This window comes from Perognathus longimembris, chromosome 2 (assembly GCF_023159225.1).
Source record: "Perognathus longimembris pacificus isolate PPM17 chromosome 2, ASM2315922v1, whole genome shotgun sequence".
Taxonomy (NCBI): Eukaryota; Metazoa; Chordata; class Mammalia; order Rodentia; family Heteromyidae; genus Perognathus; species Perognathus longimembris.
The window spans coordinates 23,986,336-24,002,111 of NC_063162.1; the positions used below are offsets into that span (position 1 = coordinate 23,986,336).

Below are 15,776 nucleotides of genomic sequence, written 5' to 3' on the forward strand. Positions count from 1 at the left end.
AAACACCTCCTCACTTTCTTACTGCAAAATATCCTATGGATGTCTTGCATATTCTCTAAGCTAGTCCTGACACAAGCTATTGCTCCAACTTGTCCTGATCACTTTTATTAGAGAATAACAAGTCTTGTGTGTTAGGTATGCTCATTGATTCCAAAAAGTTATTGTTTCTTGGAAAAAATACACAGGCAATACACATATATGTGTGTATGTATGTTTATGTATATATTATGCATATAACATTACATGTGCATTATTACATTTGTAATATATTATATTTTTTCTTTCTATCTTTTTTTTTTTTTTGGTTGGTTGTGGGGCTTGAACTCTGGGCCTGGGCGCTGTCCCTGAGCTCTTGAGCTCAAGGCTCGAGCTTTCTACCACTTGAGCCACAGTGCCACTTCCTATAATATATATTCTAAATGTGTATTAGACAGGGTCTTACTATGTAGTTCAGGCTGACCTCAAATTTATGATCTTCCTTCCTTAGCCTCCTGAGTGCTGAGGTTACTGGGGCGAACCATCATACCTGGCTTTGTTAAGAATGAGATAGATGAATAGAAAGATTTGTGTGTATCTATCTCTATGTGTATATTAGGAAAGTTAGGAAATACACATAGATTAAATTCATGCATAGAAACATCTATATTTCTGTATCAGCTCTGTTTCTTTAGATATTATTTGTATCTTCTAAATACTTCCAAGTCCCTTCCAACTCCACAGTTCATGTTAGCCTTCTCTTTCCTTATTCTCAATGTATTTTGATAACATACACTTTCTATAATTTATTTAACTAGTTCTTATTTGCTGGTAAAATGAGTATTACAATGCTTTTCTTCTGTAATTACACTTTGGAGAGTTTTTTTTATATAACTATTTAGTTTAGAAAATGGCAGTGAGTGGACTTGCTTGGTCTAGGTGACTCTGCATTTACATTTTTGATAACTCGTTCTAAAATCTGTTCTATTCACATTTAAAAAAACAACTTGTTTCTTCGGAGTACATATCTTAAAACTATTATGAGCTTCTTTATTAATGTCAGTATTTCTTGGACTCAGCATGTCCATTTTTAGATGGATTCCTAATGTGATGCAAAAATCTGCTATCCTCACTGAAACTCAGTTTTCCCTTCTCTCTAGTTAAACTGATTAATGAGCCCATTAGTCTCTCCTCCTGAGTCTTCTGATCGCCTTGTAAGTTTTATTCAGAGACATTTCCTAAATCTCATTCTATTTCAACAGCTTTCGCTAAATTATAGACATTTATGTTGATTTCTTTATAACCTAGTTAAGGTTTCATTGCCCTGACTAACCTGGTGATATTTTTCTTCCTATTAAAAATAGCTCTCAGTTTGGAGCTATCCTCCCTCTTTCTGAAATGGCTGTGTTCACCCAGGCAATTTTCAAACTGATCTCTTGGTAATAGCTACAATTAAATCCTCTCCCACTGGTTGTACTCACTAAATCTAATGGCTCCTAATTTACCTGATGGTTCCTCTCTCTGAATTTCAATAGGCAAAGTTCGTTCATAGTTACCTCACAGTGCTCCTACTTTCTCATTCCTCTGTCTCTATCTCTGTCACTGTCTATCTATCTGTCTCTTTCTCTCTCTCCTGGTTTCTTCTGTCTTTAAAGCCTCTGTTGGATGATCACCCATGCTTTACCCATAGTATTCACTCTAAACCAAACACTTAAAACAGAGGAGTATATTATTTGAATACATGTAACAGCCTGTAGTAATAGACATAATCTAAAGGGAATTTGCTACAGTGCTAATCAAGGTTGACTAGTTAGGGTACAGACAGATGACATTGAATGAACCTAAATAACACCTGTATGTGTCAGACACGTCTTAAAGTTTATTGTGTACCAGATTTCTGAATTGGATGCTCAAAAGGTACCCATTATGTCTGCTCTTCGGCAAAACTCAAATCTGCCTTAAGAGAGAAAGGCAGAGCTGAACAATGAGCCTGATTGGCTATTGTTAACAGGAGAAGATGAAGAACTGGGAGAAATCAGAGGAGGGTGGCCCTTCCCTCACCCCACCCTGCCCATGCGTCTGCCTCAGGGAGTCAGGAAGCTCTCACAGAGGAAGCCATTGATCTAGGCTATGAAGGGTGAAGACAAGAGGAGGAAGGGCATTCTAGGCAAAGCTTGTTAACAACATGGGGTGATAGACTAATGAAGTTAGTTGGAAAATGATGAGGATTTTTTTTAACATGACACACGTTGTATCCATCCCTAGTACTTGAGAAACTCTTTGGACCAAAGAAAAATCACAAAGGAAAATGTATTTGTTTTAAGGACTCAATCCTGATCTTTTCTTAGCTGGTGATACAGGAATATACCATCCCTCTGAGACTATTTTGTTCTGTCAAAACTTTAATGTGATAGGAGAAAGCTTTTCCTGTGCGGTTGAGGACTTGGGCTTATGATCATTACCTTTAGTTCCTGGAAGACAGAACTAGTGAATTCAAAAGAAGAAATGATTGCATTTGTGCCAGCTTTGTTCTAACTGTTAACACAAAAAAATCAAACAGATTATCAAACCCTATGAACAACAAGGTATAGAGTTTGCCATACTTGAGCAGTACTTTATGTCAGCTGCCTTCTAACTCACAGGGAAAGGAAACATGTCGTGTTGATAAGGGGATGACTTATTAAGTACTGAGTTGTAAAAAAACTTTTAATACCTCATTTTGGAAGTACAATAATAGTCTCTGACATATAGAAGGCACTCAGTAACATTTGCTGAATAAATTAATGCATTAAGCAATGTCCTATTTTTTGTTGAATTTTTGTTTTGTTTCTCAGGTGTCAAGTTCTGAAGGATGTCAGAAAATGATCGACCTTCATATGTCAGTGTGAATTCATAGATCATTATCCAGAGGGCTTTTGGTTGTTGTTTTTATGAAATGAAGACTTAGGTCATGAAATTAGTCATGACTTAGGTCATGAAACACCCAATCTTGGGTGTTTCTCTATCTACCATTTATTTCTTAAAAAAATTGATTTATTTATTGTCAAAGTGGTGTACAAAGGGGTTACAGTTTCATACGTAAGGCAGTGAGTACATTTCTTATCAAACTTGTTACCTCCTCCCTTATTTTCTCCCACCTTTCCCCCTCCCCAATTCCCTCTGCTCCCCCTCCCTTGAATTGTACAGTTGGTTTACAGCATATAGTTTTGTAAGTATTGCTGTTGCATTGGTTTGCCTTTTACCCTTTCTCTCCATTTTGATGTTCCCCTTCCCTTCCCTACTTCTGATAAATGTATATACAATGCTCAGGGTACCAAAATCAGCTATTTATTTCTTTTCTTCCTTTTATTGTCCTAGAACTTTAACGAGCAAGTTGGTTGTACCAGAGGATTTCTTTTCTCTACTTACTATTTCTGCCTTCCTCATCACCCTCCTCTATTTGTCACTAACATCTGCTGTTATTGACCAGAAACTCATTGCAATGTCCACCTTTGGAGTTTCTTAAGACACCTCCTCCCCTTCCTTCTCTTGTCCATTATAAGAAGCCTTAAAGATTCTGTCTTCAGCTAACTTTTGTCCTTCAGAAATATCAAGGATTTTCAGAGTATCAATTGTCTGGGCCTGTAAACAGTGGCTTCCTAGCCGAGGCTTTCTTCCATCCCTCTCTAATTCCAGCTCCTCCTCTTCATCTGCCTGGTAGATAGTACTGCCATTCCTGGAAAATGCCAAGGCAGCCTGGCTGGGGGACATAGAGGTACTGGCACCCTCTGGTGGAAAGAGTAAAAAGTCATATGTAGAGATCAAATATGGAATCAATAGCAGATAGGCCTAGGAAGATTATGTCTGTTAAGGACCTACTAAATTGTTTTACACCCCCACGTATATACTTCTTGAATAAGCCCTAGAGAAGATCTTTGAAGCCAGTAGTCATTATTTTATGCAGTGGTTCCTTCCATTTCTTTCAATTTCATAATAGATCACTTTTATGCTGTGAACAACAACAACAACAAAAGATTTGGGCTATGGGAACTCTTCTTGGTTGTTTGTGGAAGAAGCTGAGGTATGGTCGATGTTTTGAAGGATATGATAAAATACAGTGTGACCCTTAAGGGACTTTACAGAAGAGGCAGAGTTAATATTATTACATCTGAAGTCCCTCATATATTCATGTGATTACTTAGCCACAGACATTCATCTAACAATAATTACCCCTGCTCTTCTAAAAAGTGCTAATTTTCTGAAAATACATTTAGTCTGACCGGTTTATTCGCCTATCCTTTCATATGGTTTCATCTTCTCCTCAAAGAATATCAATGCTAATGAAGTTGACCCCATTCTTTCCTCTTCATGGATTGGGATAAAACCTATAGAGTTAATATAACTTTTTTATTGTTGTTGAGTCACTAGTTTAAGCCAAAAACAAGGTGCAATTTTTATGAAGGTAAGCTTTTAAAGTTTCATTTAAATAAAAAAAAATAAGTTTGCTTTTATGTTATTTTGAATATGAACAATGTGTTGAATAGCAAATCAGCTAAAGCAATATATTAAACCATATAAACAAAATAATAGCCTAAGTTGAAATTTTCCGTGAGTCTTCAAAAACCATTTCTTAAAGGCATGTAGATAATTATAAAATGATCATACACTTACAAAGTTTTTTAAATTATCACTTAGATAAGCCATACATGCATTTTGACTTGGTTATTTTGAAACTGAAAATAAATAGGCTTATCCCTTTAATCTGAAACTTAGCCATTTGTTGATTTTGCTAAAGTACTTAATTCTGGGTAGATTGTGAGATAGCTTACGTGGATTTATTTTCAACTTAAGGGAGAAAATTTTTGTTCTGGTTTTTGATGCTTCTTAAAAATTTTTTTTTGTTTTTTTTTTTGCACATTTGCAACAAGATGAAAATGGTAGCCTTTCTATATCTTACACTGCAAATTGATAATGGACTCAATCCAATATCTAAGACCCCACTTTAAAAGATTAAATACCTATAGCAAAATCTTTTTTATTAAATTTTTTATTGTCAAACTGAGGTACAGAGAGGTTACAGTTTCATACATTAGGCATTGGATACATTTCTTGTACTGTTTGTTACCTCCTCCCTCATTGTCCCCTCACCCCTCCCCCTTTCCCTTTTCCCCCCATGAGTTGTTCCGTTCATTTACACCAAACAGTTTTGCAAATATTGCTTTTGTAGTCATTTGTCTTTTTTACACTGTGTCTCTCGATTTTGGTATTCCCTTTCTATTTCCTAGTTCTAATACCAGTATACACGGTTTCCAATGTATAGCAAAATCTTTAATGGGACAACCTGAGTAACTCTAAATCTCCTCTTGTAGAACCCTAGTGTTTCATAGAAGCCATTTGTGAAACTCTGCTCTCGGATCTTAGATGGTGAATACTAGAATAATGTGAACCCGTGCATATAATTATTAACCTAAAGTACTTTTTACATGTATGTATCACCTAGGGTCATATATTCATACCTGATGAAGCATTGCCTAAAAGAACAAGTAAAACCTATATTATTGAAAAGGAATGAGAATAAGTAGAGGAAGGGTTAATAGAGTCCAGGGTTCTTTCTATCATCAATAGAAGTAACTGACATCATCAACAAGGAAGTCTCTGAAGAAAATAGGAAGGCATAAAGTTGAGGAGGAAATTATAAATGAATTGTGGAGACTTTGAACTAAGAAAAAAAGGGATCTTGGAAATTCCCAAAGAATATTCAAGAGACTGGTTGAGAGAAGAATCTAGTCTAACAAGTATAGACATTGTAATAATTCACGTGAATGCAAGGGAAGGCCAGACTAGAATGGTGGCAATAGAAGTAAGGAATGGCACAGAAATGAGACATATGGTTATAGAACTGAAGGTATCTGGGCTCAACCTGATTATGAACATTTTCCTAATAATAATTATGGTATTTCTGTTCTCAGAACTACTAGAAATGTGGGCTTGAGTGAGATTGTTTAGAAGTCTTAGTAGACTGAGTTCATTTTTAAGATTCACCAACTAGCCATCCCTCTTGATTTTGTACCCAGACACTGTCCTTTTCATGATGTGGAAGAACATAGATCCTCCATGGTCAGATCCTCTGAGTATTCCAAAAAGTTAGAGATCTGGCTGCATGGTGAATTTTTCCCATTTTCGCAATTCAATTTTGTTGTTGTTTAGTGCAATTCCTTATCCACGGGAAGCTCATAGAAAGGTTTTTCATACTAATTAATATTTTCATTTTGGCTGAAATGTTGATTTGAAAGTTACAAGCCTGTTTCTGTTTCTTCCCAGCCAGGTCTCTAGACAAACTTTATAACTTCGCGGATTGCTCTGGACTCCACCTGATATTTGCTCTGAACGCACTGCGTCGGAATCCCAACAACTCCTGGAACAGTTCTAGTGCCCTGAGTCTGTTGAAGTACAGCGCCAGCAAAAAGTACAACATTTCCTGGGAACTGGGCAATGGTAAGGATGTTATTTCCTCAGAATCAACAAGCTGAAGAGCGTGAAAAATTTTTTTTAAAAAAGGTTAACTTGGGACAGTCTCCATTCAGACAATCTCCAAGGCACTTGCCAATGAAACAGGTGGGATGCTTGGTCACTGAGCCAACTGTCCATAGGCTACAAGATCAAATAGGGAGCACTAGAGTTAGTTAATTGGATTTATACTTATATCTTGTCACCTGGATATTTTTCTTGGTGGAAATACCACCAGAAATCTGGAGATATATAGTGACTGATGACGAATCAATCAGTATTTACTCGGGTACAACCTCTGTACAGCCTGAACTTCATTGTACAGTGTGTGTCTTAAGAATCATTGCTCTAAATGGATCAATCCATATAGAGTAATTTCAAAAGAACATTGGCCAAACGTAGTTTTGGAGAACACAGCAATGTGTACTCACACATGGCTTTATTGCATTCTGGGACTCAAAGTGTTCATAATAATATGGCAAAGAAGGGTTTTGTGAGAAATAGCAGTTAGTCAGAACGTGGCTTTCATTTTCTTCCCTCTCTTCTTTTTTCTTGTTCTCTTTTCTTTCATTCTTTTTTCCTTTTCTCAGGTAGGGAAAATTTGAAGGGAGTTAAAGAGTAGTAGAGTTTCTTCTGATCTGGAGACCATGTGGTCTGTCTTTGCTCTAGCTTTGTTTGTTTCCTTTGCAATCTATCATACCTAGCTAAAACATTTTTTTTTTGCAAAATACTAAATAAGTATGAGATATGTCTAAAACAATTCAAACTAAAGTAGGTGATTGGTGGAATAATTCCTCCAGAGTTTGGAGGAATTTCTGAGTGAGGAAGCTTGTTTACATGAGATCTTCAGTTGGTATAGTTGAACTTATTTGATGAAGTGAGGCTGGCAGGAAAGGGGTAAGGAGAAGTACACACATTTTTCGATGTGTAATTATTAAGTGTTTGCCCCTCCCCTTCATCTCCTTTCCTCAAACCATTGTGAATACTTCAGAGAGGGAGCTAATTACATTTTTTAAAAAGATGCTGTTTAGTCACCTGAGTTAACCAACACATGATGGCCTTCATCTTTATTCTGTTAAGTGTCTCTTCAGGGCTTAATAAAAAAGTCAAGGGGAAGCACAAAAATAGTAGGACAAAGGGTGAACTCGGTCAGCAGTGACACCAGACACTATGTTGAAAATGAACTATACCACTTGAGGAGGAGAGGGTTCTGGAGGGGAAAAAACAAACTGGGAGAAAACAAGGGAAGAGGTAGCAGCATTTAAAAAAAAATCAAAATGTCATTTATGAGGAGGAAAAAAAGGAACAGTCACTGATAAAAATAGTGATATCATTAAGAAGAGATAGAAAAATAATTAAACTCATGAATTTAGGAATTCAGTAATGTAGAAAGTATGATAAGGTTTCTGTAAGCATTTCTATAGATTATTTTTGAGACTCTCGTCAGGAAGTCTAAAATAGTGTTTCCTCTTCTTTGAAAAGCACGTGCGTGCGCGCACACACACATATGAATAACTTTAATGAATGATCTACTCATCTCAATATACCTTGTAGGGTTCGAATAAGAACGATTTTGCTGTTTTATTTGTTTTGCAACTACAAATATTTTCTCTTGGGCTAGAGCCATTTCCTTTAAGATAACCAGTATATTTTGTTTGCAATCTTTCTCTCAGCCCCTTCTTCAGAAAAAAAAAAAAAATGGCATGGTCATCCCAGATTTGTTTCTCCCGTTTTCTTTCCATTTGCTTGTTTGTAACCTTATCTCTTTGGACAGGGCTTATAGTTTAAGCACCATCTCCATGTTTAGAGCGGGACAATAGCACTGCTCAGGTCTCCTCACTCATCCTTCCCTACTCCCAGACCCTGTTAACAAGAACTTTATCTCTAGAGCAAATCTAGTATTCAAAAAACCAAGGTAAAGACATTTTCTTAATTGTTTCTTACCAAGTGGCTAAACATCAAGTGGCTCATGCACTTTTTTTTCTCCTTTGAAATCAGTAAATAGTGAGGGCTACCAACCACTAATGTAAGGCAAAACTAACATCAAGAGGTAATGCTTACAATTCACAATAGCCAAAATTTGGAAACAACCCAGATGCCCCTCCACAGATGAATGGATCCAAAAAATATGGTACTTATACACAATGGAATACTACATAGCGATTAGGAATGGTGAAATATTGTTATTCGCAGGGAAATGGTCAGAACTCGAACAAATAATGTTGAGTGAGACAAGCCTAGAACACAGAAAACAAAGGGGCATGATCTCCCTGATATATGACTGTTAACAAAGGGAGATGGAGAGACAGTAGAGACCAAGTCTGTGAACACTGTATATGTGCTTGATACATTGTATATTGCATATGGGTCTACCTGACCTAGACAAGGGATGGGAAAACAGGTTGTAAGATATCACAAGAAATGTACACACTGCCCTACTATGTAACTGCACCCTCTTTGCACAGCACCTTGTAAAAAAAAATTTTATGTTCAATTAATAATAAAAAAAATTTAAAAAAAAGAGGTAATGCTTAAGAATGTTTAGGATGTCAAAGTCTACAAAAGAAAGACTTTCTTGGTAGAAGATTTCAGACAATTTCATTCTGTACTACACAATGTTTCCCTAAATGCTCATAAATTGTAAACTCTATAACAGATTACATCTGGGTGATGATGGTAATGTTTTATAACTTTATTAACCATGAGTGAATTGGAGGTAAATGAAACAAAGAATTTTGAAGTTGGAACTCAAGTTGTGGAAATATATAAACATTTTGAGTCTAACTGTAGCCAGAGAAGCATTGTTTTTGTTTTGTTTTTATAGAAGGCTATGCTTAATGACAAAAATTACCTTCAGGGGTTGGAGTGTGACTTTGTTCCTAGAGAGCCAATCAATGAGCAAAAGTGTCAGGTACTGAGTTCAAGTCCTGGTCTTGGACTAAAAAAGTTACTTTGAGATAATGCAGTCTCTATAATTGAATAGCCTCTACTCTACATTATTAATTATAAATTTGCTTCCTAAGTAGATCATCCCATTTCTACAAACAAATGAACTATCTTTAATTAATTGTTGAATCAGTGTCCTGTATTCATACCCTCATTGGATCCATCGTTTTCCTCTGTATTTGGTTACAGAATTCAGTTCCCTTAAGTTGGGCCCATTGAGTGATTTGATAAGGTTCAGTGTCTGACCTTAGCAAGTTTAACCCCTTGGAATTGATTATTTTGGAAGAATAATGAGTGATTTAACATTCATTAAACTTTTAGTCTATAATTGTGTAGATACCTGTATAACCTATAAATGTACATGCATACATTTAGAAACTGTGTATTTTTGTATGTATTATATATATATTCATACATTTAGAAGCTGTGTATTTTTGCATATATTTTTGCCAATTAAATATGAGGCTTAGCTCCAGATCAGAGCTTTAGAGAATTGTATTTTGCAGGAGGTAGAGGCAAAGGGGGGTGGGGAGGAAGAGGGAAAATGGAAAGCTGTGTAATTCCTTTGTCTCCCTTCCTTCCTTCTTTCCTTCTTTCCTCCCTTCCTTCTTTCCTTCCTTCCTTCCTTCCATCACCCTCCTTCCCTCCCTCCCTCTTTTCCTTCCTTCTATCCTTCCTTCCTTCTCCTTATCTGCTTCTCACCCTCACCTTCTGAAGCCTCTCTCTTCTCTACACATTCACATCCAAATGAATACTGTAGTGGTATTTAACCAGTATTGTATTTAATATATTTGTATGTTCCTGTTGTGCAAAATATTGTGCTGAGTGTAAGGTAGAAATGAAGTATATCCTTGAACTCTGAGCTGGTTAACTCTCTCTCTCTCTCTCTCTCTCTCTCTCTCTCTCTCTCGTGTGTGTGTGTGTGTGTGTGTGTGCTGGTAATGGGGCTTGAATTTAGGGCCTTATACTCTTGCTGGGCTTTTCCTCTTTTCTTTTCACAAATTATTGCTCTATACTTGAGCTACATCTCTACTTCTGGCTATTTGCTGGTTAATTGGAGATAAGAGTCTCATTTGTCTGCCTGGGCTGGCTTCAAACCATGATCCTCATATTTCAGCCTTCTGAGTAGCTAGGATTATAGATGTGAACCACTGGCACCTAGCAACTTCTCTCTCCCACTTTCTCCCATCCCCCTCCACCTCCTGGTCCTCTTTCTCTCCTTTTCCCCCTCTCCCTTTTCTTTTCCCTCTCCTTCCCTCTTTCCTTCCTGGCCACTGTGTAGCTGAGAAGACTCTTGCAACATGTTCCTGTGCTATAATGTTCTGACTCACCTCAGGCTCAAAGTAATGGAGTTGGCTGACAATTAACTGAAACCTTTGAAACTGTAAACCAAACTAAATCTTTTCTTCCTCTGAAATTGTTTCTGTCAGGCATTTGTCACAGTGACAAGAAACTGATTAACACAAGCTCTTGCCCAGCCTGCTTCTACATAGCTTCATAGAGCACACTGGGACAGAGTGAACATACAGAACAAACACTTCCTGGTTTCCAGGAGATAAACTTGTACTAGTGAGCTATTAAGTCCTCTAGAATGGTTAAGCTTCTCGGTTGTTAAATCCTAGAATAGGAGAGACTCTTTATAATTTGAAAGGTTTAAATTATAAATCATAGAAGTTGTTAAACCAACCAATTCTACTTGCAAAATATAAATTAAAAATGAACTTGTTGATAAATGCACCATTTACATTTGTAGGGATATAATTAGTCTTTGATTATTAAGGGAAAGCAGTGATGTTTGGAGTGTATTATTTGAGTTAATTATTGTAGTAGAAAACCACAAGTCACTTAAATTCTAGTTAGTGTCCTGGGGAGTTAAAGGAAGCATGTGTCGGAAAACTGTTGTCAGTGTATAAGTTGAATAAATTGTTGACATGACCAGTGGCTTAATTTGTCTTGTTCCCACTGACAGAATCCACTGTTAGAGTGTAAGTGATACTAAAAGGAATCTAACAAACAGTTCTCCTCACCTTCTACTCATTTCTCAAACACCTGCCTTTGTTTGTCCACAACAAAGAGAAAACATCTAACTGACATGGTCTAATAGAACCCTTGCCTGTTATTCTTCTTTTTTTTTTTTTTTTTTTTTTGGCCAGTCCTGGGCCTTGGACTCAGGGCCTGAGCACTGTCCCTGGCTTCCTTTTGCTCAAGGCTAGCACTCTGCCACTTGAGCCATAACGCCACTTCTAGCCGTTTTCTGTATATGTGGTGCTGAGGAATCAAACCCAGGGCTTCATGTATATGAGGTAAGCACTCTTGCCACTAGGCCATATTCCCAGCCCCAGCACTCTGCCACTGGAGCCACAGCACCACTTCTGGCCGTTTTCTGTATGCATGGTGCTGGGGAATCGATCACAGGGCTTCATGTATATGAGGCAAGCACTCTTGCCACTAGGCCATATCCCCAGCCCCAGCCTTAACTATCTTAAAACACTTCAGTAACCCGTAAAAGTGAAGACTGAATCTATAGCCACACCAGTCACCTCAATGGCATGAGTGAGCTCTCTACATGAAGTCGGCAAGGTGCTGAAACATGATTTGGCTATTTTTGGTTTGGGGCTTAGAGTATTGAACATAGCCAGCAGCAACAGTTTACACAAAGTGAAGCTAAATTTCATGTCTCTTGTGCATATATTTGAAGGAGAATAAATCATTATATCAGAAAATATACCTGCATACCCATGTTGGATGCAGCTGAGTTCATACCATCCAATCTGTGGACTCAGCCAATGTACCCAATAGCCTATGAATGGATGAAGAAAATCTGAGATAGGTAAATACATACACATATATGTATTATGTACTATATATTAGAGTGTTACTCAGTTATAAAGAAAAGTGTGAAATTATAGCGAAATGACTGGATCTGGAGATCATCGAATTGTGTGTGATAAGTCAAAATAAAAAGTCAAAAATCACATGCTTTCAATCAGTTGTGAAGTAGAAACCTAAAATAATGATAATGAGGATAATGATGATGCTGTTTGAAAAGAGGGAGTAGGAAGAGAAAAAGAATATGGTGGATGGAAAAATTTTCCTAAGTACTCTGTGTGCATGCACAAAAACATCATAATGAAACCCCTTATTTTTCAAAAGATTGTTAACTCAAAAATAAAATTTAAATAAGATTCATTCTCTCTCCCAGATTTACTAGCACTAAAATTGATTTTAAAGCCTTGTGAGCCATTATTGTAACTATGTGACATCATAAAAAGGTGAAAACATACACACAGACATTTCTTATGAGAGAAACAGAGAGAAGAATAAATATGGGGAGTGTGTGGGGTGTTTGTATTGATCAACTTATTCTGCGTGATACTGTCACTGTGAATGTATAGTATCATGCACCTTGCAAGGCTGATAGTAGGATACAATACACAAAGCACACTGTAATGTAAGCTGTGGGCTTCAGTTCCAGATAATTAAATTCTATAGATATTATAATAATGTCTCAGTATTGACTTATCAATCATAGCAAATATTTCACACAAGTAGAATCCTATTTAAAAAGTCATTTGTTATGACTATATCTTAAAATGTTTCTCTTATGTTTTCCATTAGTAGTTTCTAAGCTTTAGGTCTTACAATAAAGTCTTATCTGCTTTGAATTGATTATTATGTAAGTTAAGAGATAAGAGATCTGGTTTTCATCTTCTACATGTGGATATCCAGCACCATTTGTTGAAGAGGCTGTCTTTTCTCCAGGAATTTTTAAAAAAATTTCATTTTGGCATCTTTCTTGATAATCATGCAGCTATAGTTGGGTCCTCAATTCTCTTCCCTTGTTCTATGTTTGTGCAAGTACCCTGCTGGAATTTTTTTTAACAATGGCTCAATAATAATACACTTTGAAATCAGTCTGGAATGGTGTTATCTCCAGTATATCTTTTTATTCAGAAGTGCTTTGCTTAGTTGAAGTCATTTGTGCTAAAATATAAATTTAGGACTTTTCCATCTATTATAATAAGTCTAATCACAGTCTATTGTGGGGAGTAATACTAGTTTAATTTTTTTATTTTTTTATTTTTTTTGCCAGTCTTGGGACTTGGTACTCAGGGCTCAGGGTCTGAGCACTATCCCTGGCTTCTTTTTGCTCAAGGCTAGCACTCTACCACTTGAGCCACTTCTGGCTTCTCTGTTGATGTTGTGCTGATGACTCAAACCCAGAACTTCATGCATGCTAGGCAAGCACTCTACTACTTAGCTACATTCCCAGCCCCCTAGTTTAATTTTATAATTCAAACTAACTTAATTTTAACTCCACATGGAAACTTTCTGTGATATAGTTCCTTCAGGATCCCACTGGTCTCCATTGTTTCTGATGAAAGATTAAGCTACTACTTTCATCATATTCTTTTATGGATAGTTCTTTTCAGTTTCACAATTTCCATTTGACACTATTTTTATAGTTTCTCTTTATATTCCTACCTGCCATGTCAACAGCACTAAACTTCCTTAATTGTTTTTTACTTCTTTTACTTCTTTGAAGGCATTTATTATAGCAGTTTTGAAGTCCATCTCTGCAGAGTCTAATAATAAACTGTCCTAAGAGAGTTTTTATTGACTCTTTTCACTATTTGAGTCTGGATTGCACTTTCTTATTTCATTGCAAGCCTCATATTTTGGGGGGTCTTGAAAATAATATATTTAAAATAACATGTTAGAAAAAGGCTGATTCCAGTGAGGGAAGGAGTAATAGTGTCCAAAAAGAAATGCAGTCTTACCTGAGTTACGTAACTGGGACCTCTCTGTACATCACCTTTATAATAACAATTTTAAAAAGAAAAAGGTTATTTAAAACTACTATGAACTTTTTGGACTAAAGGTATGGGAAGAGGCTTTACTCAGAAGTATTTTTCTCGCCTCCTTTGCTTTTACATTAAGGTTTTATTTTTCTAAATTTTGATATAATGGCTATCTTTATGAAAGTTTCATTTCTTGCTATTTTATCACTTTTTCTAGGCCTTGCTGTAACAAATTACCATAACCTAAAGGGCTTTAAAGAATAGACATGTACTCCCACCTTTCAGGAGGCCAGAAATTTGAAATCAACACATCAACAGAAAATGAAAATATCTTTTCAGTCTTGATGTTTTCCATCATACAACATTCTTGCCTGTGTGTCCATATATCTGTTATAAAAGGCATTGGCCCCTACTCTAATCCAGTATCAGCTCATTGTATTAACATCTGTAAGGACCTATTTCCAAATAAGCTCACATTCTGAGGTCCTGGTAGATGTACATTTGAGGGGATACTATTCACCCCAGAATACTATATGGTATAAAATATTACTTGAAAACAATATGGGGATTGGTGATCTCTTCGTCTATTTTAAGAGTAGTTTGAAAATACTGATAACTTGACTTCCTTGTTAGGGTAGTTCCTCACTTTAAGATAATCCATACCTTCTGTTTGATTCATGCTGTTAAGGATAAGACAGAGATCTCTGGATGGAAAAGGGCTGGCAGAACATCACCCTTCTCAATTCTAATTCAATGTCTATTTTTAATCTAGAGCCAAATAACTATCGGACGATGCATGGCCGCGCAGTAAATGGCAGCCAGTTGGGAAAGGATTACATCCAGCTGAAGAGCCTATTGCAGCCCATCAGGATTTATTCCAGAGCCAGCTTGTATGGCCCTAATATTGGGCGGCCCAGAAAGAACGTCATTGCTCTGCTAGATGGGTAGGTCAGATCATTTAGCTGTTCCTAATGGCACTATCCATTGCATGTAATGAAATAAAATATTTGTGGGTTATTTTTGGTTTATTTTCAAACTTCAGAATAAAGGAGGTCCTTTTCCCGTAGTGTCTTATCCCTTTCTAAATTAGATATTCTTCCTCAAACTATAAAAGAACTCGTTTTTGTAGGCCCTTCCTAGTCAAAAGAGGGTAGTGGGATGGGGAGGCATACCCCAATCTCTAGGGTGGTTTACAGGGGATGCATTATTTTCTTTAATGCATTATAAGGTATCACAGCATTTCATAGCATCTTTTTTTTTTGGCCAGTTCTGGGGCTTGGACTCAGGGCCTGAGCACTGTCCCTGGCTTCTTTTTGCTCAAGGCTAGCACTCTGCCACTTGAGCCACAGCGCCACTTCTGGCCATTTTCTATATATGTGGTGCTGGGGAATTGAACCCAGGGCCTCATGTGTACAAGGCAGGCACTCTTGCCACTAGGCCATATCCCCAGCCCTCATAGCATCTTTTATGCTTTTTTAAATGTGAAATGTTTGAGAAACACTAAAATATTTGTGTGTTAAACCACAGCTGAACGAATAGGTTCATGATGCTAGAGAATTGCTACTC

General features: G+C 36.8%; 1 protein-coding gene across 2 annotated transcripts in view; it reads left to right on the forward strand.

Annotated features, from left to right (window-relative positions):
- Positions 1 to 15,776, forward strand: part of Hpse2 (heparanase 2 (inactive)) — a 436,035-nt gene that overhangs the window by 243,769 nt on the left and 176,490 nt on the right. The window contains exons 4-5 of one of the 2 annotated variants that reach the window (XM_048338506.1): positions 6,277 to 6,450; positions 14,983 to 15,154. In XM_048338506.1, coding sequence (XP_048194463.1) covers positions 6,277 to 6,450; positions 14,983 to 15,154 — 346 coding nt within the window. The remainder of the gene's footprint in view (positions 1 to 6,276; positions 6,451 to 14,982; positions 15,155 to 15,776) is intronic. The other variant, XM_048338507.1, reaches the window with a different exon arrangement.